The sequence below is a fragment of the Naegleria gruberi genome (genome assembly GCF_000004985.1).
Source record: "Naegleria gruberi genomic scaffold NAEGRscaffold_58, whole genome shotgun sequence".
NCBI classification, from domain to species: Eukaryota; Heterolobosea; class Eutetramitea; order Acrasida; family Naegleriidae; genus Naegleria; species Naegleria gruberi.
Window position 1 is genome coordinate 127,058 of NW_003163269.1, and position 21,645 is coordinate 148,702.

At 34.3% G+C, this 21,645-nt stretch overlaps 10 protein-coding genes across 10 annotated transcripts; 6 read left to right on the forward strand and 4 right to left on the reverse strand.

Annotated features, from left to right (window-relative positions):
- Positions 1-153: 153 nt before the first annotated feature.
- Positions 154-1,489, forward strand: NAEGRDRAFT_81403 (uncharacterized protein; the record flags this gene model as incomplete). Its single annotated transcript, XM_002671770.1, has 1 exon — positions 154-1,489. The coding sequence occupies one exon, from the start codon at positions 154-156 to the stop codon at positions 1,453-1,455; it is 1,302 nt and encodes a 433-aa protein (XP_002671816.1). The 3' UTR covers positions 1,456-1,489.
- A 301-nt stretch (positions 1,490-1,790) lies between these two features.
- Positions 1,791-3,343, reverse strand: NAEGRDRAFT_73084 (uncharacterized protein; the record flags this gene model as incomplete). The annotated part of the gene is made up of 2 exons (XM_002671836.1): positions 1,791-2,992; positions 3,076-3,343. 2 exons carry the CDS (start codon positions 3,341-3,343, stop codon positions 1,791-1,793), a joined length of 1,470 nt encoding a protein of 489 aa, XP_002671882.1.
- A 183-nt stretch (positions 3,344-3,526) lies between these two features.
- NAEGRDRAFT_73085 (uncharacterized protein) lies at positions 3,527-4,351 on the forward strand (the record flags this gene model as incomplete). The annotated part of the gene is made up of 1 exon (XM_002671771.1): positions 3,527-4,351. The coding sequence occupies one exon, from the start codon at positions 3,527-3,529 to the stop codon at positions 4,349-4,351; it is 825 nt and encodes a 274-aa protein (XP_002671817.1).
- A 45-nt stretch (positions 4,352-4,396) lies between these two features.
- NAEGRDRAFT_73086 (uncharacterized protein) lies at positions 4,397-4,954 on the reverse strand (the record flags this gene model as incomplete). The annotated part of the gene is made up of 1 exon (XM_002671837.1): positions 4,397-4,954. The coding sequence occupies one exon, from the start codon at positions 4,952-4,954 to the stop codon at positions 4,397-4,399; it is 558 nt and encodes a 185-aa protein (XP_002671883.1).
- A 287-nt stretch (positions 4,955-5,241) lies between these two features.
- NAEGRDRAFT_52631 (uncharacterized protein) lies at positions 5,242-6,963 on the forward strand (the record flags this gene model as incomplete). The annotated part of the gene is made up of 1 exon (XM_002671772.1): positions 5,242-6,963. One exon carries the CDS (start codon positions 5,242-5,244, stop codon positions 6,961-6,963), a length of 1,722 nt encoding a protein of 573 aa, XP_002671818.1.
- Positions 6,964-8,287: 1,324 nt separating this feature from the next.
- NAEGRDRAFT_52632 (uncharacterized protein) lies at positions 8,288-9,793 on the reverse strand (the record flags this gene model as incomplete). Its single annotated transcript, XM_002671838.1, has 1 exon — positions 8,288-9,793. The coding sequence occupies one exon, from the start codon at positions 9,791-9,793 to the stop codon at positions 8,288-8,290; it is 1,506 nt and encodes a 501-aa protein (XP_002671884.1).
- Positions 9,794-10,160: 367 nt separating this feature from the next.
- NAEGRDRAFT_73089 (uncharacterized protein) lies at positions 10,161-13,211 on the forward strand (the record flags this gene model as incomplete). The annotated part of the gene is made up of 1 exon (XM_002671773.1): positions 10,161-13,211. One exon carries the CDS (start codon positions 10,161-10,163, stop codon positions 13,209-13,211), a length of 3,051 nt encoding a protein of 1,016 aa, XP_002671819.1.
- A 353-nt stretch (positions 13,212-13,564) lies between these two features.
- On the forward strand, positions 13,565-15,550 carry NAEGRDRAFT_73090 (uncharacterized protein; the record flags this gene model as incomplete). The annotated part of the gene is made up of 1 exon (XM_002671774.1): positions 13,565-15,550. One exon carries the CDS (start codon positions 13,565-13,567, stop codon positions 15,548-15,550), a length of 1,986 nt encoding a protein of 661 aa, XP_002671820.1.
- Positions 15,551-16,384: 834 nt separating this feature from the next.
- NAEGRDRAFT_52634 (uncharacterized protein) lies at positions 16,385-18,352 on the forward strand (the record flags this gene model as incomplete). Its single annotated transcript, XM_002671775.1, has 1 exon — positions 16,385-18,352. One exon carries the CDS (start codon positions 16,385-16,387, stop codon positions 18,350-18,352), a length of 1,968 nt encoding a protein of 655 aa, XP_002671821.1.
- An 809-nt stretch (positions 18,353-19,161) lies between these two features.
- Positions 19,162-21,336, reverse strand: NAEGRDRAFT_52635 (uncharacterized protein; the record flags this gene model as incomplete). The annotated part of the gene is made up of 1 exon (XM_002671839.1): positions 19,162-21,336. The coding sequence occupies one exon, from the start codon at positions 21,334-21,336 to the stop codon at positions 19,162-19,164; it is 2,175 nt and encodes a 724-aa protein (XP_002671885.1).
- Between the last annotated feature and the right edge of the window lie 309 nt (positions 21,337-21,645).

Consider the following 21,645-nt stretch of genomic DNA (forward strand, 5'->3'; position numbering starts at 1 on the left):
TCAATAATTCCTTTCGAATAAATATTTTGCTAGTGGTTAAAATTATGAAGGAATTGGAAGAAACACTTTACAATGAAAATAGCCAATCGAATGTTGGAACGATTTTGCACAGGTTTGAAGGGCAAAATCGTTCTATTTTTAAAAATAAAAAAAATGCACCAGATTACATTCTCTTCGAGCGTAGAGGACACTGATTGTGGTGACTATGATTCATACTCTGACAACTCCAACAGATCACAAGACTATGATTACTACGAAGATTATGAAAGTGATTCATGTGGAGAGATCTACGAAACTAATTTTAAAGATATTGAAGAAATTACTGTCAGTTCCATTTGTCCAAGATGTAGAAAATCTATTGGTCTTGTTGCTTATTTACAAGATTATTATGAAGAAGGTGAAAGAGAAATGGGTTATGATATGGCCTTTGAATATGATGTTGGGGGTGGTTGTTGTGATAGTTGTAATAGTGAGGTTGAGCCTGAGGATTCATCATTAACAATCTACTCTTATGTGAGTGGTGGTACATTGCTGGAGGATTGTGATTTTCCAGAAGTTTCTGTGAAATTAATAGAATATTACATTAGTGATGAAGATGATGAAGATTATGATGAGGATGAAGAAGATGAAGATGATGACACTACATTCGATATAGCTCCAGCCATTTGTTTACCTTTTCAAGGAAAAGGAGATTGTGTTGTTGTTAGATACAAGAACTTAACTTTAGGAATTGATACTGGATATTCAAAATACTTCACCAACATTCCAAAACAATTCAACTTCTCAAAGTCCAATCATTCTTATTTAATTGTTACACATGCCGATAGTGATCATTCTGCTGCAGTAGACAAGTTTATAGAAAAAGCCAAACGAACTCCCCACTTGCTGTTCACAGATGCTAGAAAACAAGATTCTTTCAACATAGCAACAGTTCAAGATATTTCAAAAACAATTGCTTATCATTACAATGACCTAACAGTTACAAGCTATTTGCCACCTGGTAACAATACAAACGATCGCTCCATAATCAACATCATAAACTGGAGGGGAAAGAAATTGGTTTTTGCTGGAGACCAACAATATTCAACAATACTGAAAGTATTGGCTGCGAAAGGGATTGAAAGTGTATATTTATTCCATATCCCTCATCATGGTTCTAAGCATAATTGGGACTGTGACGTCTTAATACCAGCCAAAAATTATCTTGTAACTGGCTATCCAACAACCAAATACCCTGAGTTTAATAGTGACTCTCATTTCCAAGTTGTGAGAGGTGTTTGTGAGATGTTGTTGCTACATAAGAATTTTGGAGAAGTTATCATTTATTTTACTAACTGTCGTTTAACTGTTGAGGATTGGTGTCGTATTCAAAATAACGAACGTTACGCTACGGTGAAAAGGTTTGTTCGTATTGTTACAACCAACAACCATCAACAAACTTTCAGTATTTTGTAATTTTAATAAATATATTATTAGTCTATCAATAAAAGCTTTCAATTCAAATTTAGACTTGATCACAAGAAATTCCAAAAATCTTGAATCAATATCTTATAAATCTGAAATTGTTCAACAATCCAAAATATCAGTTTGTTCTTATTTTTTCAAATTGATGTTCAGATTGGATAATTTTGTGGGAATCGAAAATAAATCTCAGAAGCAATCAATATGTTCTTGAAATGCTAGAGTGTATAATCATCCAATACTTATTTCACATCTTACTGCTCAATTCAAATACGATAGTAGGAAATAATTCTTCAAAGTATGCCAATAAGGGGTTTCAAACTGGTTTTTTAATGTTGAGTTTGTTGGGTTGGGTTTTCAGTCAATTCTGCCAATTCGTTTTCAAGTTGAATAACCTTGAGTTCGTGTTGGATAAACATGAATTGTTCATCAATGTTAGCAAATTTGTTTCTTTCTCTGCTATCCAAAACTTTGAGTAAATCCAATTTGATGAGCTTTGGTGTACTGTCACTCTTAGAGAGGTTTTGAATCTGAGTCATAATTCCATCCATGAGTGTTTTAGTATTTGGTGAGTCAATACTGCAGCCAACTTCTAAAAGGAATTCACAGACAAGTTTGAGATTCAGCTCTGTAGGATTTTGTAATAAAGAAGAAATAATTAAAAATGCAATCTTTCTATCTAAAACATGATAAGAAATCAACTTGGCAACAAGTTTCAATGTGTTGGATTTCTTCTGGAAAGATTTAAACTCTTCTTCTAATTCCTTTTCCTTATTTTGAACAATGAATTCTTCCTTAAATAATTGCTGACACTTGGTAGCAATCTTCTTCTTGATTGAGACGATCACATCTTGGGGAAGTCTAGATACATTCTCTTCGAGTTGCTCATAGAATAAACTTGCAATAGTTCCAGCAATGCCTCGATACAAAACCTTCTCTATCAAGATGTCAACCCACAAACTTTGCATATTTTCAGAATTCTTAAAGAATGAAAAGTTCTTTAACAACTTGTGTCTAGTATTTTCATAAATTTCTGGAGTGAGTCTGGTGGAAGCATAAACCTTGTCATAACTGGATAAGAGTTTGGACAACAAGATTTTGATAAATTCAATAGTTTCCTGTTCTGTTCTGTGTTTCTTTCTCTCGTTTTGTGGCTTATGTTGCTTGATATTTCTTCTTTCGTACTTTCTATCATTTTGAAATGTTTCCGATTGACCTTGTTGTGCTGGTTGAGATACTGGTTTGGTTTCACTCTTTCCTGATACTGGTCGTTGATTAGTGTTAGCAGTACTGTTTGTTGGAGTTGCTGTAGTTGTTGTGGTAGTAACATGTTGTACAGGAGGAGCATTAGTGACACTTGTTGTTGAAGATCCTGTTGTTGGAGTGTTTTCAGTAATGGTTGTTGTGGCAGGTTTTGAAGATGTTGCACTAGGCTTAATTGGTGAAGTTGTAGATGGTGGTGATTGATGATGATCCTTAAGGTGAGCAACATTTCTCTTGTGGTGATGCTTGTTGCTTGGATGGCTCTTTTCTGTTAGTTATTTGAATATTAATGATCAATATTATTTAACAATTAATACAAAATAAATAATTTGATCAATTATTAAAACCTACCCGATGATGCATCTGTTGCTGATACAGCAGTAGTTGTTGTTGCCGATTGTGTTGGTGTTGTATTACTTGTTGATGGTGTTGTTGTTTTTGTGGCAGTGGTAGTACTACTTTGAGCCGATGATGATGGTTTAGACAGGGATTTCATGTATTGTTCATACTCCCTTTGAAATTTATCTTCATCATAATCATCATCAATGACTCCATCATCATCCCAATCACCATCATCGTCTTTAACATCGACCCATTCCTCTTCGAACTTTTTACTCATTTTTTTGTGTGCTTAACAACGTCAACAGCAGAACGTGAGTTGGGAATTCTAAAATATTGACTCTTGAGTTGTAGGTTTACGATCTTGTCAGCAACATTTAAAAACTCAATATGACATTTTTTTAATTAGGATATGGCGCCAATTTAAAACTACAATTTTTATCAATTTTGGCGCCACAATACAATGGAAAAAATAATTGAAATTAAGGGTGCTGTCATCAGCTCACCAATTTTTGATACTCAAGGAGGTTTATGTTTCTCTTCAATAAATACTGGAGATGTTTATTTAGTGCCGCAAGGAGGAGAATCGGATCAGACAATTCATTTGACAAATACAAAAGGCTCACCAACGGGAGTTGCTTTTAACTATGTTGATGGAAGTATTCTTGTTGCTGATTCAGCAAATCAGGCAATTTTAAAAGTAAATCCCGAGAATAATAATCAAGTTCAAATAATAAGAGGTGATTTTAGAGGAAAGCCATTTATTGGACCAAATAATGTAATTGTAGATTCTAAAGGAATGATGTATTTTTCAGATAGTGGACCATTAGGTGAAACATCTATTGAGAATCCAAAGGGATCGGTTTATTGTCTTAGTACGGATGGAAAGATTTTGAAATCACTTGCTTATGAATGTTTGGCATATCCTAGTGGCCTTGCATTTTCACCTCATTCAGAAGATGTAATTTATGTGGCAGAGACAATGAAAAATCGTATCTTGAGATTTACCCATATTAATGGAGCATTCTATTGCTCTGTTTTTCAACAATTGAGTGGAGGATTTGGACCAACTGGAATATGTGTTGATGATGAAGGAAATATCTATGTAGCAATGTACGAATTCAAACAAGTTTCTACTGAAGGAAGAATTCTTGTACTGAGTGAGGCTGGAGTTTTAAAGAAGGAAATTATCCTTGAGAATATTAGTGAAATTACTGGAATAACCTACAAGAGAGGATTTTTATACATTACAGAAGGCAACAGTGTTTACAAGTATGAATTGGATTAAATTTCAAAAAAAAATATTTAATTACATATTATACAAGAATAAAGTTTAACACTTATTAACATTGTAACCCAAAGGTTGTTTGAGGACAGTTTCTCTAAAACCAAAGGCATTGAAATATCCTTCAATATCAAAGGCAGCACATCCTTCACCCTTAATATCAAATCTAATGTTTCTAACTTGAACACAGAAACCAATATCTAACAAGAAATCCAAACAAATTGGATCAAGATTAACAAGTCCCATATCAAACTCCTTATCAAAGAGAGTTTTACCTCCAGTTTCAACCTTAAGTTGAACCTTTTGTCTAGTCAAATAAGCGACCATAGTAACAGTTCCAGAAACTTTGATCTTCTTGAGAACCAATTTCTTCTCATATGAAACATCACAAATAAAAGTCTTGGTAAGCAAATCAGTATTAACAAATCTACAAGTAGCTCCGGCACCTCTAACATTTCCTCTCAATTTACCAATAAGTTGACGGGCCATTTCTTCTTCAGAAAAAGCAGCAGGGGCAACAGTGAGTGAAGCCTTTTCCTCAGCTCCACAAACAACACCAATCATCAAACAAGCCAACAAGGCAACCAACAACAGATAAGCTCTCATTTTTTTAATAAGATTTCGTTAGCACTACTGCGCTCCTTGATAAAATTAAGCTGGCGTTGTTTTTAATTGGTGGGGTGATAATTGCCTGATAACAAGCAAAGATTTGCTCCACCTGTTTGTAAGACCGTACTGTGTAGTAAAGTTTTTTAGTTGTTTTATCAAAGTTAAAGTACTTTCAAATGGTTTAGTTGACTATTTGTGCTTGCAAAACCATTCTAATGGATAGTGGCGCCAAAATCCAGTTCTAGCAAACATTCGAACGTTAAAAAAAATATTTGAACAAAAAAATGAAGAAACGAAAACAATCAACCTTGTTCTCGGCAAATCAATCGACAACACCCAATAAGAAGAAGAATAAATCCATTACTTCTCAATCCCCTGCCTTTGATAATGTTGTGGTTGATCTGATTGATAGTAGCGATGATGATGAAGAAGAAATTGTTTCACCTTCTCCTCCGATGAGAACAAATCAAATCATTGAAATTATGGATGAGAATGATGAGAGATGTAAATTTACAATTCATATTGAAAATAAGACCATTCAGAGTATTAAATTGGATACCAGCAAGGCAAAGATTGTAAAACAGAAAACCATTACAAACTATTTTAAAAAATCAGTCAAGTTGGAAAAGTCAACTTTTAATTCATATCTTGTGGAGGCTCCTTCTAAGGATTGGTTTGAAAAGAGGAGGAATGTTTTGGAAATAAGGGATGTGGAATCTAATTTTAAGAGTACTGATGGTGGTCCACTAGTACCAGTTTTTCAAGTCATTGGAAATAACAGCTCAACTGTGAATATTAGATCGAGTGATAGAAAGTTGACATTTAAATTGGATACTCTGATTGAATGTGGTGATAATTCAATTTATCATCATGTAACTGTGCCAATCCAAAATAAGAAGACACACTCTGTTTGTGTTTCGAATAATTTATCCAATAATAGTGAGAAGAAGATAATACCAAAATTATCCCTTTCTTTCCTTAAATCACTGCTCCAGAAGAATACTCGTTTGGGGAGAGCAGAATCGTGCGTCAGAATAGCATCCCTCATGATTTACAAATATTCATTCTTGGAATTTCTGAGAAGGATACAGATTATCATTGTGGAAGATTGTCTAATGCATCCGTGTGCTCATTTGATTACTTGGTTAATGATTAATTATGGAAGTAAGGAAGCAACTACACCACAATTGGATAATAACTTTTCCACAGCAATTATACCAAAGATATTTATTGATGCATGTTTACAAATTGTTTATGATATTGCCAAGGTAAATTATAGAGAGGATTTGTCAAATTGTGAAATGTTTATTTCACAAGATGAAATGAATGCCTTGTTTGGAAGCAAATCTGCTCAATTTTCAGAATTTGAAGAAGATTTGTGTAGATCCCTATTTATTAGATCATGTTTTGGAGGAATGAAGGGTGATATTGTACTTTTACATAGTCAATGCAGTCTATGGCTTTACAGGTTTTCAAATAGAGTTTCTCAGCCACCAAATGAGAATTCAAAAGAATACAACATACCTGAAATATTCCAAAGCATGCTTAATCCTGCAATTGAATATGGTTCACCATGGTTCAAGTATTTATGTTCGTTGTACTATTCAGAGAAGAGAGATTTGAACTTTCTTGTATCCTTCCTAAAATCAAAACCTAGTGTGGATTTGTTATGTGAGGATATTGTACTTTCAGCCGTTGATTTTCATTGCTTTCCAGTTCTATTAGGGAAGTGTTTGGAAAAATTTAGAGAGCTATCCCCAAATTCTGATATACAAGACCAACTATTAATGGATGCCCTTAAAAAGATTATTTGGCATAAGGCATCAAAGCTCAACATTCGAACATTTATTGCAACCCTTCCAAAGGAAGAACCGTTCGAAGATACTGATTGGTATTCAATGGAATGGGATAAATCTCTTGATCCATTTGAGGAGGAAATTTTCCAAGTGATAGAACCTCATTTAAGGGAGATAGAGGCTGATACATTCAGACAGCAATGTTTATAAATTTATTATAAACTGATAACTCACACAAAATATATATTCAGTAATTTTACATGTTGATCTTTTGTCTGATTGGAATGACATGGTTAGCAATAGTGAGACCAATAAAAATGGCCACACCAACCAAGAACACATCCAAGAAGAAATTCATTCCAGCCTGAGTATTATTGGTATAAATCAAAGAGGCCATACCTCTATATGACATACTACCTGGACTAAGCATTAACACAGCAACCCCAGCAACTAAAACAGGGGGACAGTGAGTAAAAATAGTAAAAATATTTGCCATTAAACCAACTGCAACAGCTGCAAGTACTGTAGAAATTTCAATTTTAAGGAATGAAAGAGAAAAATTCAACAGGTGAGCAGTTAAACTAGTTCCTAAAACAGCAACAATAACCTTTGGATCAGAAGGAACTTTTCTTGAAATCATTGTTGCTAAACTCAATGACAATACAACAATAATTCTCAACCAAATAGGAATTGCTAATCTTTCTATATCCTTATCCTCACTTTCTGATAGTAGTGGAATTTGATTAACAATACCTGCTGTAAATATGAGGCCAAATCCTAATTTCAAAATAATACTGAAAGCATTGGTAAGTCTTATTACTCCTGCTAGAGAGGCACCTATCGAAATTTCAGATAAGGCCACTGTAATGATTGACCCGGGTAAGAACTGATACGATGTGCACAAACTAGTTAAATTGTAAGAATATTAATCGATAATGCTAAAACTTACGTAATCAATGAAACTGAAATATAATACTTGTCGAACAAGACCCATTTCATGAAAATACCAACCAATCCACCAATCAAACTAGCAACAGCTGGAATAATCGTCGAGAATATTGGCATTCTCGAGAAGAAAAAGTTAACAACACCAATAATTAATCCAATGAGAAGACAAGTAAACACCTCAGGTAAAGTTCCCTTCCATAATAATACAAACAATCCAGGTGTTAAAAAGTGGAAGAATAAATTAATCATTGGATGGGAATAAATAACTGGTTCTTGAATGATCTTATTGATCTCAGCTTGAGCTTCATCAATTGTGAAATGTCCATGAGAAATATCACTGGCAACTTTATCAAGCTTTGCCAATTTATCCATATTTACAGTTTGTCCTTCTAATTTGATAAAATAAGTAAACATATTGTCATTCGATTCTTTTGGTCTATGTCCTAATCCAATCCAAATTCCATTAGTATTTACAGAAAAGTATGCATCTATACCGTAATACGACGAAATTAAAGTAAGGTGGTATTCCACTTTGTAAGAACTCAATCCATATATTGAGAGAGCGTACGCCAGATCTTGAAACTTGTCAAAAAATTATCCAAACAGAAAACATACCAATAAGCAATGAGTGTACCTTCTTTCTATCGTCTGTCGATAAATCCTTATATAAAACTCTTGATTGATTCTTTTCTGATTGTCCTGTGAAAAAGTATTTGAATGAGCCAATAACTTTTTGTAATTTAGTCTTTGGTTTAGACACAGGCTCCTCCTCTATGGAGGGAATCCTCAGCATTGCTGTATCATTACCATCCTCTCCACTGCAACTAGATTCAGTTTCCACAGATACATCAGCTCCATCTATCAATTCCTCCTCATCACCTCCTGATTGCATTTGCTTTTCCTTTGCCTTGAGTAATTTTCTCTGATACCTAAGAGTGTTTCTGAGCTTTTTGAAATTGTAGGCACGCAAAGTTCTGGTTTGAGACGGAAGTAATACTCTTGGTGTTTCCAGAACAGATGCCAGCTTTTTTGTAGCTCTCTTAATGAAAGATGGTTTTTCTTCCAAGTTTTTCGATGAGAATATCATTGGCATTCGTTCTTTCAATGAGACACCTGTTTTCTTTTCAATTTGTCTTGCAAGATTGTGAGCTGAATTGAACAGAGCACCTATTGCAGAATTTCCTCCATTTGTGAGTTCTTTTTCAGCCAACTTGCGCATATATTCATCCTCCAAAATACTTGGCTGCATAGTTGGATCCAAAACAAGAGATGAAATAGATTCCATTGAATCTGATGGCCTTAATAAATAACCAGGAATGGTTGGCAAAACAATTCCATCAATAGATACTTCCTCCTTTCCAGAAAGTTGCAAAGTTGGTGGGATATGTAACAATCCTTCATCATCCACAGTTGCATCCACAGAAATTGTTTCATCATATGGTTGCAATTCATCCAATTCTACTTGTATAGGGGTTGAAGGTTTACTCTGATTTCGTTTAAGAATGATTGATCCATGTTGTTCACCAGTTTTCGATCCTCCAAAACTGAATTTAGCAGCCGATGATGTCACTGCTTCCTTTTGTAAATTATTGTAATTAGAATTTGGAATATCAACATTTAAATTTGGCTTGCTCCTAAATGATGCAGGTGTAGTAGCCATAGTAAAATGTGATTGATTATTTGCATGATGATTTAAATTATGAATGGTTGGAGAACTACTCTCGGAAGAATCCTTTGAAAGAGCAACACCTTTAATATTCGATCGGGTTGATGTATTAATTGTTGTTTCATCATAGTGAGTTGCTGATGATTCTTCCACTGGTGTAGAGTATGGATTAACAACCTCTTCATAAGTAGATGATGATGATTGTAGAGGATTCGTAAATACCAACAAATTAGCTTCGGAAGTTGCTGAAGACTGAGGATTTTGATGAGTCGTATTATTTGCATGATTAGCATGCTGATGATGATTTGCTTCAAAAACCTGATGTAGCAGAGATGATCCTCCTTTGTTCTTGCTATTCATAGTAGCACTGCCCGTTGTTGGTGTTTTTGTGGGTTGAGCAGAAATAGAGTTTGAGTTTGCGCTCATTTTTTTTGCTTTGATATTTTAAAAAAATAGACGTTGGACGATGAAAACTTTCCAACTATGTATTAATGTACAAAGGTGATGAAATTTGTTGATATTATCATCTTCTACCTCAAGTCAATCGCCTCCCCAATTAACAATGAGCAACAGGTATTGTTTTTACTGTGATAACAACCACACTAATATGGATAACGTGCCGTTTTTGCATCATGGCTCTTGTTTTGGGTGACGAAATTTTTTAAAACAAAAAAATTAACAAATTTTCAATCTTCCACAAAATTTCATCATCACGAGGTGAGAAAAGGAAGCAACAACAACAAGGCTTCTTATTAAATTTATCAGACCAACAACAATAACATCATCTGACAGAATGGCCTCATCACCCGAGATTGTGGAGGTTGTTGATTCATCATCTACAATAGATAATTCTGAACAGAAGAGTTCTCTGATACCATCTACTGACCATAACTCTTGGCTAACACCAGTTTCTATAAATCAACTTCTTCATAAAGCACAACAAGAAAAGGAAGAAGAAGAAAATAAGGAGGAAAATACAGATCCAAAGAAGAAAAAGAAGAAGATTCGTTGGTATCACACTAAATGTTTTATCTATTTTGCTGCTATTATACTTGCCGCTATTTCAATTTTGACCATTATAATTTCATATGTCTTGTTTGTTAGACATAATCACTTGCTTTTTGTTTGTAATTCTGCAGAGTTTATTGTTGTTTCCTTCTTTGAAGTTATTATTTTGATTTGTGCTGCCATTGTTGCTTTTAAACTTAATGAATGGTACAAACAGCATCACTCAGAAGTTGCTGAATCAGATGAGGATTTAAAGTTGAAATATTCGGATAACTTGGCCAGAGACAAGTTGATTATGAAATTCCAAAACACAAGTGTAGTCATTTCACTCTGTTTACTTACAATTTTCACATTAATTTATTTAGCCCTTTTCGTCATCCTTCTTTACGGAATTTCTAAAACAACACCTTCGCTTTCAGGAGTAGAATATTATACACCAATTCAACATGAAACTGTGATAGAAAAGGAAAAGACAAGTGGTGTTTTTCACATTCACGCCAAGACTGACTATGAGTTATTCTTTGCACAAGGTGTAGTCACAGCAAAGGAGAGACTATTCCAAATGGAAATTATGAGAAGAATGGGTCGTGGTACATTGTCTGCTCTGATTGGTGAAGATGCTCTTGAATTGGATAAGTGGAGCAGAACTCTAGGCCTTTTGAGAAATTCCAAAAATCATCTTCAAGATTTGGATTATCGTGCTAATTTAACTCTTACTGCTTTCTTTGATGGTGTAAATTCCTATTTGAAAACTAATCCTAAAATGCCACCAGAATATTGGTTAATATTTAACAAGAAGACAATTCACAAGTTTGAGGTTGTTGATGCTCTCGTATTTTGGAAATTAGCTGCTTTGGATATTTCTACAAACATTTTTATGGAAAAAGTAAGATTTAATTCTTTAAGAAAGAACAATACTCTTGCTCATACTATGGAATTTTATCCAACCTATCCAAGAAGTTGGCCTGAACAATTCAAAAAGACTGATTTGAACATTCAAGCTACTCAAGAGGAGATTGATGCTCTTGAAGAAAGATTTACCAACAACTTTGGAGCCTTTATGCCAAAGAATGAACAAAGTGACAATGATAATAACAATGATGGAGATGGTGATATTGTTCCTGAAGACCCAGAAGATCCAATCGTACAAGAAGGATTCACTAGAAAATTGAGAAAGATTAAGAAAAATCATCCGGCCGTCTATAATTCAATTGAATCATTCTTCAATAAGAAATCACACGAATCATACTTTGCTTCCAATGCTTGGGCAGTCCATGGATCAAAAACAAAGAATGGAAAACCAATATTGGCCAACGATCCACACATGAAATTAACTGCTCCACTTCCGTTCATTATGTTCCACTTGGTTTCAGAAGAAAGTGGTTTAGATACCATTGGTGCTACCTATCCACTCATTCCTGGTATTGTTATCGGAAGAAACAAGAATAGTTCATGGGCTATTACTTCATCAGGATCTGACGTTCAGGATTTATTTGTATTGGATCAAATTAGTGACTCAACCTATGTTGTCAATGGAACAGAACATGACTATGTAACACATCAAGAGGAAATTCACTTTGATAATACTCAAAGTGTTACCATTCACGTTAAGGATAGCATTTATGGACCTGTTGTTAATACTCTTTTGGGATGGGAAGATATTCAAGAAGTTGTTGCTTTGAGCTGGACTGGTATTAAGGATAATGATACCAGTTTGAATGCTGTTATTGGAATCATGTACCAAAATAATTGGCCTCAATTCCATGAAAATATGAGACATTTGGTTTCTCCTCCTATGAATTATATTTATACTGATGCTGAAAATATTTGCTCACTCGTTGCTGGAATGGTTCCAATCAGAAAGTATGGACATACTGGATTGTTCCCAGTTTCTGGAAATGGTACCTTTGATTATGAAGGTTATGTTCCATATGAAAAGATGCCATATGTATGCAACCCAGAGAGAAAGTTTGTTGTTGCTGCCAATGCAAGAATTGAACCACCAGGATATCCATATTATCTTGGTGCTGATGTAGGTACAAAGTACAGACTGGAAAGAATCGAGGATTTATTAAGTTCAAACAAGACCTTCAATATTACAAATATGGTCGACATTCAATTAGATACCTATTCTAAACTCTTCTTTGATTTGAAGCCATTTATCTCCAAGTTGAAAAATACTAGTTTAACATTCCAAGAAGAAGTTATCAGAAAAGATTTGGAAAAGTGGGACGGCTATCTTATTCTTGGATCTAAACAAGCAAGTCTTTTCGAAATGTTCCACACCAAACTTTGGAATATGTCTTATGCTGATTTGGGTGTTGAAAATTCAAATATTATTTACATTAAGAATGCTCTCAACAAAACAGGACGATGCTCTCCAAATCTTCCAAAGACTTGTATGTCATATGCAGTATCTGCATTCAAACAGTCTATTGCTGATTTGAAGGTACTCTCCAAGAGTACAGAGATTCCTTCTTGGGGTGTTGGTATTCACTCAACTACATATTTCCATCCAGTTTTCCACTCATATGCATTCTCTTGTGCATGCGACAAACGTCACTATGTTCCTGGTGGAACAGACACAATCAACTTTTCTCGTGTTACTGAGACCAATTTAGATTCTTCACATGGTGTTGCTTTCAGACAAATAACTTCTATGAGTGATGCTGATGGTGATTTATTTATTACTCCTCTTGGGCAAAGTGCTAACTGGTTAGACTATGACTATCACTCTAATTTGCAAATATTTGCTGAGGGAAGATATCACTCACTTAAACGAAAGAATTACAAGGTAACTTCAACACTTACTTTGAAACCTAAGGTCTCCCAATAAATCGACTGATTAGTTGTGAATTAATGGTATTGTTGATTGGTAAACCCAATCAATTTTATTGTAAAAGTTCCACAACAATCAGAATAAAAAAAATGAAGCGAAATCTACTTCGTTCTTCTCATGTGAGAAATAAGATCAAAACACATGCCAACAAGATTACACTTACCCGTCCAAACATATCACAGAAAATATCTCTCCAATCAGAATCCTACAATTTGTCCCCAAATGTTCGTTCCATCAGCTCCACGATCACACATGGTAACCCCTTGTTGAAACAGTCAATCAATGTTAATGATATTGGCTCAACTAATACTGCCAACATCAATAGAACATTCTCAACTAATATATTGGTCATGCAAAATAATGACACAACCAAGACAGATGCCTTCTCCAATTTGATGGACAATCTCTTTGTGAAAGTTAAACGACACGATGTATCTGAGCATGATAGGACATTTGCCAAGTTTTATGATTTGGATAGTGATGAATATGGATATGTGGATCCAAAAACAGATCCAAACAATAGGACTGTGACTGAGAATGGAGCTACAACCTTCAGCTCATCAGGATCAAATCTTGTTGATTTCTTTTATTTCACAGTGGAGGGAATTTCTCAACAAAAAATTCACAAATTGTTGGATGCAAGTTGGAGAGAACAACCATTGAAAACTCTTAAAGTAATCTTCTTCATTAGAGATATTAGAAATGGAAAGGGTGAAAATGAAATCTTTTACGAAACTCAAAGATGGCTTGCATTAAATCATCCTCAAACATTCCTTGAAAATCTCAAAAATGTTCCAACATCTGGTTATTGGAAAGATTTACAAAACGTATTGCTCTACATTCGATATGGTGGTCATGAGCGAGACGAACGTCCTAATTGGGCTAAGGAAAAAAATGTATTATTGAAACGGTTGCCATCAGAAAAATCACTCTATGAGAAAGCCATTTTCCAAAAGAGGCGTTCATATAGACCAATTAAAACAGAAGAAGATAGAAGAATAAGAGAGAAAGATATTGCCAATCAGGTCAAGCAGTCATTCTCACCAAACGAGTTGTGGAACCAAGAAGTAAGAAATACTGAAAAATTGGTTCTTACAAAGGAGGAAAGTAAGAAGTTGAAATTGGTTTATGAGAAGGCTAAGGATATAGTTGTTGATTTGTATGTGGACCAATTATTGAAGGATCGTGAAAACCTTTCTAAGGGAGAAGTAAAATCTCTAACATTATGCGCTAAATGGGCTCCCACTATTAATCTATCAACTGATAGACAGTTGGGTATTGGTAAACAAATAGCTCAGAAACTTTTCCCATTCGATCAACCTGATGGTATTCAACTTACAATTAGAAAAGAAGGAAAGGGAGATAAGAAATACACAGACCAACAAGTTTACAGATATTTGGCAAATATCAAGTATCAAAAGCTGTTGAGAGATTTGAGAAAGGCAACTGTTACTATTGAAACATTCATGTCATCAAAAGAGTGGTCCAATATTCCATACGAAAGGGTACCTTCTGTTTGTATGAATAAGAAGAAGAAATTATTTTCCTTAAAAGACAATGAAAGATTTGTATCTTTTTTGGAAAGTGTTAAAAAAGGAGAAAAGAAGATTAATGGAGCTGTTCTATTCCCTCACCAACTGATTGAACAGTTATATGCCTCACACTCAAAAGAAGTGAGTGATACTATTGAGCTACAATGGAGAGAAATTGTAAAGAATGTAAAAGAGAAATCAGACAATGGAATATTCAACTGTATTCCTGTTTGTGATGTGAGTGGAAGTATGAATGGCACACCTTTAAACGTCTGTGTAGCATTAGGTCTATTAATGTCTGAAATTAATACTGGAATATTTAGAAATAAGATTATTACCTTCTCTGAAAACCCATCCTTTGTCGATTTATCTGGAATTGAAGGTGTTAAAGAGAGGTTTGATAATCTATGCAAGGCCGATTGGGGAATGTCCACCAATTATATATCCACTTTTAAATTAATATTGGAAATGGCATTGAAAAATAATCTACCAAAGGATCAAATGATTAAGAAGGTTGTTGTCTTTTCAGATATGCAATTCAATGAAAGTAGTGCTGATACGACAAGCCATCAAGAAATTGTGGACATGTTCGCTGAACATGGTTATGAAGCCCCTGGAATAATTTATTGGAATCTAAGAGGAGATGTCGATAATATTCCAATCACAGTGACAACAGATAATGTTGCTTGCATGTCTGGATTTAATGCAATTCTATTGAAAATGTTGATGGATATGGACTTGAGCATTGAAGGTCTTGTTGATGCTTCCATTAAAGATTATGATTTTGTAACATTACACGACTAGTAACTTTACAATAAAAAACATTGTAAACATTTCTTACATTAACATATATAAGGAAATTATAAGAAAAAATTAATATTGAAAAAAGATGTAAGGTCAATATTGGTAATATAAATACTGTTCCATCTTAATAATATTTTAATATTCAGGCTAAATATTCTCATTTGCATTTCGGATAATTTTCCGATCGGAAGTAAAAAAAAGACCAAAAACAATGAAGAGTTTCATATTCCTACTTTTCATCACAATTCACTATTGTTGCCAAATTATCAACGCCTCCAATCCGATAATCAATACCAACGACAACGACAATATTAAATTTAGTAATATTAATAATAATAATAATAATAATATTAAATATATTAATATTAATAATCAGAATGAAATTTCCTTTCTATTAATGCACACTGATGATATGCACTCACATTTCGAAGGCTCTGGTCCTGATTCCTCACTCAATGATCGGAGTGTGATGAATGGAGGAAATCAAGTGATCGGACATTATGCTCGATTATTGACATTGATAAGGAAATTGAAAAGCAAGTTTAAGAATAATTTATTATTGGGTAAGTAGTAGTTGAATGGGTTTGGATTTGATGGTCAATTGGGGTTAGATGCTGGTGATTCACATATTGGAACATTGTTTCATACGATTTCAATTTCTGGAGTGTTGCCACAGGTTGCTCCTCCAGAATTGGACTTTTTTAGGATTGCTGAATATGATGCAATAGTATTAGGTTAGTTTCTAATAAGTGTGAATTTTTGTAATGGTTTGGAATGGCAGGTAATCATGAGTTTGATTTATTTCAGGATGGTTTATTGTCAATTATTGATAGAATGAATAATCAGAATTATTCCTTCTCACTTCCAATCATTTCGTCCAATTTAATTACTCAAGGTGAAAATAATATCTATCGTGAGCAGTGTGGAAAAATATGGGAGAAACATTATCAGAAACCAACTAATCTTAATAGTCCAGGAAATAATGGTGTGTTTTTAACACCCTATGCCACTAAAACATTCAAATCTGATAATGGACAAGATTTGACAGTAGGTATCATTGGAACTATGTCCCCAGCTAGTGCTATGGTTTCCATTACAGGTCGTCAACCATGTTTCCATTATACTGGATTCAATGAATCCAAGAAGGAAGTGAATGCTGAGGAATATTCGAATCAAATTTATGAAATGGCTATGGATTTGAAATTAGGAAGAAATGGAGCTCCAAAATGTCAAGTGATTGTAGTGTTATCTCATGAGGGAGAGCCAGAGGATAAACAAATTGCTGAAATGATTGTAAAGAAACACAAGTCAACTTACAAGGAGGGTATGCCAAAAGTTGCTGTAGATATTCACATTTCCTCTCATTCCCATAATATTTATTTGGAAAAGCTTCAAATTGATAGTGAACACGAGGTATATATTCATCAATCTGGTCCATATGCTTCAAATTTGGGAGTTCTCCAACTTTCTTACAACTTTGACACGCAACAAGTAAGATTACTCAATGAAAAGGTAAAAGTTCCTCTTTCAAACTTGGTTGGGGATGCTTCCAACAGAGACCTATTCGAGAAGGATCATCTTGGTCCATTGAGCCCATCAACCTCGCTATTTGAAACCAATGGAATTTGTTTTGATTGCATTTCAAACTCAATCTTGTTTCCTGTGAGAATACCAATTACTAATGAAATACCTATGGATCAACCGTATAGAAAAAAGATTGAGAATTACAAACATCTCATTAACAAGTATATTTTGGGAGATTCTTTTGGATATAGATTTGACAGCTTTGTTGGATCCATTGATGTTTCAAATGTCCATGACAAAACTGGTGTTGGCTCTATAGTTTCGAATTGTGTTATTCAACAATTTAGAGAGAAACAAGCAGAGGCTCTTGTCCTTTTGGAATTTTTAAAAAAGCAAGAACAATATAATGAGGAACAGTCAATTGAGGAAAATATTCACAAGTTGGACAAGTCATTGAACGTGCCAAAATTCCATAGATTCTTTTCCAAGCTCAGAATTAAGGACGCTGAAAATATACTTGACCAAAGATATGATATTTACTTGATACCAACAGACGGTTTGAGAACTCATATAATTTCTCTTAAGCAATGGAACGAAACCAGACTAAACTTTCAATTTTCTGATGCTTACACTTTCCTCTCCTTGGGAAGACTCAGAAGCAGTATTAGAGAGGATGTATTACCTGGTGAAACAATGGAGGTATACTATCTCCCTCAAAGAATAGCCAAACGGTTGTTTGTTTATACCAGATTTTTGAGTGATTTGCTTAATTTACATATTATTGCTTTTTGTCACAGTACTAACTTTTCCTACAAAACTAGATGGTATGGAATTCCGTTCTTGGTAGAGGATCAACTTCACAAGAAGGAGGAGAAGGAATTGTCTTGGTTCTGGAAAATTATTCGAAAGGTAAAGAATGCCTTGGCAAGACATTACGACTTTTCATTGGATGGAAAATCTGAAGCTCAATTCTTTGATGAATATTATTCTAAACCACATACCTTTCCTGAACCACTATATGGTATTACAATTCCAGGATGGTTAGTCAATTTCATGTCCAAGACTGCCATGTATACAGGTGGTTTCTTAACTCTCGATATGAGAGACAAGTATGGTAGAATTATCAAAGTTCCCCAAACAAATGAAGGGAAAAGAAGTGATGGTCAATACAATGCAAAAGATGAAACAAGATCACTACTTCAAACCTCTGTTAGTGCCACTCCTTTTATGGATTATCACATGTTTGCTGAATGTTTGGCCAAACAAAGAAATAATTAAGGTTGTTTATCGTGAGATTCGGTTTCAATCTCTGTAACTTGTTGTTTCTTATTAAAAAACCATCCACCTGAATTCCTTCTCAAACTCTTTTCCTCTAGAATCCAAGCTGAAATAGCTCTGGAATAGCGTGTAAAGAATTTCGCCACTGCAACATCTTGAAACTCAACCAAACCAAACTTACATTGGAATAAGTTGGAAGTACAAATGCTATCCCACAATTCTTGTGAAATAACCTCCCTATTCCAATACTCTACTAGTTCATGTCTCGAATGAGTAACTAGTAATTTTGCCATGTGAAAAGCATGTTGTTGAGCTGCTCTTGGCATTGTAGCCAAAATGATTTGAAACATGCTATCAATTTTCTGTTTAAACATTCTGATATCACCACCAGAGTTTATCAATTGTTCCAACTACTTTAATGGCTTTGGATATTGTCTCCTTCTTCAATCCGAAACTCTTAAATATTGAATTACAAATGGCTTTGATAAATTCTTCATCTTGACGAAATCAGTCTTCCTCCAATCGAATCTTGTGAGCATTTCTAACAATTATGATTTTCATAAATAATAAAATAAGACAGCATTCTCCCATGTTGTTATTATTATTATTAGTAGTGGTGGTCGTAGTAGTAGGTACTGTGATTGTTCTCTCTGGACCGTTATTCAAAGAAGCTTTGAGGTTTTTTCAATTAAGATTTCCAACGTATGAGTTATCGAGAGATTGTAAAATTGATGTTGAAAGAAGAAAATGCAACTTTTCACAATTGTTCTAAAGAAGTTTGTGTATAAGCTTGAAGCTTTTGATAAATTTTAATGTTGTGGTTTGTTAAAGAATGTGTCAATTACGAACCAACGGGCCTGATAAAACTTTTGTCTAGCATATCCAACTACTCGTTTACCAATAGAATAGAGAGATGGAAGTGATTGATAGGCAGATCTGTAACCAAAGAAGAGGAGGTACCGGCGAGCAATCCAAATCAAATATCCATTAATGAGCTCGGCTCCCTTTCGATGAAGGAAAGACGTATTATTGGATAACTTGGCTTCAATCAAGTAGACAAACAAGATGAGGGCTGAAATGTTTTCTACCACCTTACCAATTTGCTTGTCCATTCCTGGAACTTTCTTACTGAATCTATCACTAATACATTTGAGTACAAGAGAAGGCCAATTAATAAATAAATAATACAGAGCCAATCCTATTTGCAATTTAAAAATTTCAATTGTAAGTCTCGTTGCCAAGAATTGAGAGAGTGGCATTGATCGATCAGGACTTTCGTTCAAGTATTCCATATATTCCTTGTACAATTTGTATGTTAAATACAAAGAGAGGGAAAGCAGTGATCCCTTATATAAAATGATATTTACAAGCTCTGCTGGAGTGCTTATGAAAAGATATGGTGAATTGAGTCTAATGTCATATGCTAAAATTTGATTTGTATCCAATAATCTACCCTTGAATTCTATCAAGTCTCCTGGCTTGAGGAGGAATTTGAGTGGACGTATTCTTCCAATGGTATTTGGCCACAGCAAATTATAATTGGAAAATAACTTTGGATGGATATGATATAATGTGAAAACATTGAGCTGAGTAGAATTATTCTCCAGAACTTCCTTTGGATTAAATTCTGAAAAGAGACCCTTTGTTCTTTCCCATAAGTTTCTGTGCAATTTTACAGAGGCAGAGTATGGTTCAACTTTTAGAGTTAATCTCTTGTTATCCCTCACATCTTGATCGAGAAGGGTTGCTTCTTTACAATAAACGAGAGAACCAATATATCTTGAACTTAACTCCTCAGGGTTTGATAAAAAGTGTTGAATATTCTTCAAAATAGCATTTCCTCTGAGATTGGAAAGCGTTTGCTTCTCACGAACTGTTTCCAAAATGTCAAAATCTTGGACATCAATAATGTAATGCTTAATGAGAGACTGACTTTGAGACACTTGTAAATCACCTCTTACTTGAATCCATTTTGGAATAATCCATGGTCTTTCGAATGGAGATTCATAGCTTGATGACCTCTTTGTAAATGCACTACAAATTTCTTGTAACTTGGAAATGTGGTCTTGGAAAAACTGTTGCAAGACATTTTTCAAATTGTCTTGTGTAACTTTCACATACGCATTATTTGATGGGCTAATTCCATGATTGAGTAAAAGTTCCAATTTTTTACAGAGGTCATTCTTGTTGAATCTCAATTGGATTAATGATTGATAGCTTGTAACTTTTCTGAGTGTGACAGAATCGCATAATCTTGCAGGAATTGAAATAGTTTCCTCTTCATCAGATCCCCAATTCACTTGTTCTCCAATAGATACATGAACATTCCACCTCACATTATCAATATGAACATTCTTGACCTCCTCTTGATTATCCACAAGGAAATAGGATTTAATATTCGGAATGGTAAAAGTTAAGCTTCTCCACTGATAGATAATCTTCTTATTCAACTTGAGCCACAATCTTATTGGCAAATATTGTGTTGGATTATAAGAAAGAGGTTGATCATTCAACAAGTAAGTTGTTGTCGATAAGAGAAAGTACGACAAGGACTCGGAATCACCACATACTTTAACACAAGCTTCTCTTTCCCTCTCATCAACACACCCAATCAGTGATTTATATGAATTACCAATATACTCGAGTGGAATCTTTGATAATACTCTCTTCAGACTCCTAAAAGCAAATTGATGAATAAATTCCTCAAATCTAACTTGACTATTCTTTGATGGAAGGGAGTTTTTAAAATTGGCTACCAGTGATCTTTCATACTCCTCTCGTGAGATGAAACTCTTCTCGAGTGCTGGCATTAATCCAAATATTAAATCATAGGTATCAAGGAAGGGATTTATATTCTCTGTCAATATTTCAGAGGAGAGAAAGTACTTGATGGTATTCTTCTCCTTCTTCTTTGCATATAATGATTGATCAAAGGACAAAACAATCCCAAAATCAATATTCGGATTTTCAATTATTGTGTTCATTCTATTTTTTTAGGCTTTGATTGTTGTGGCTAATCATTAACACTTTAATCAAAATCCCTAATCAATCAATATGATCATCAATTAATATTGATTTAATTTCATTCCGTGATGGTGATGAAGAACATTTTCGAAAAACACCACAAGTGTAATACATTTGAGTAGTGCAATATCAGAGATGACTTTTCATAGCCTTTCAAAGAGCAAACATAACATTACAGTAAAAAATGAAGATAAACGTACATTTGAAGGTGAGTATTGAAGAGAATAACTCTTGTAATTGTCTAATAATAATTGGATGACGGAATTTGA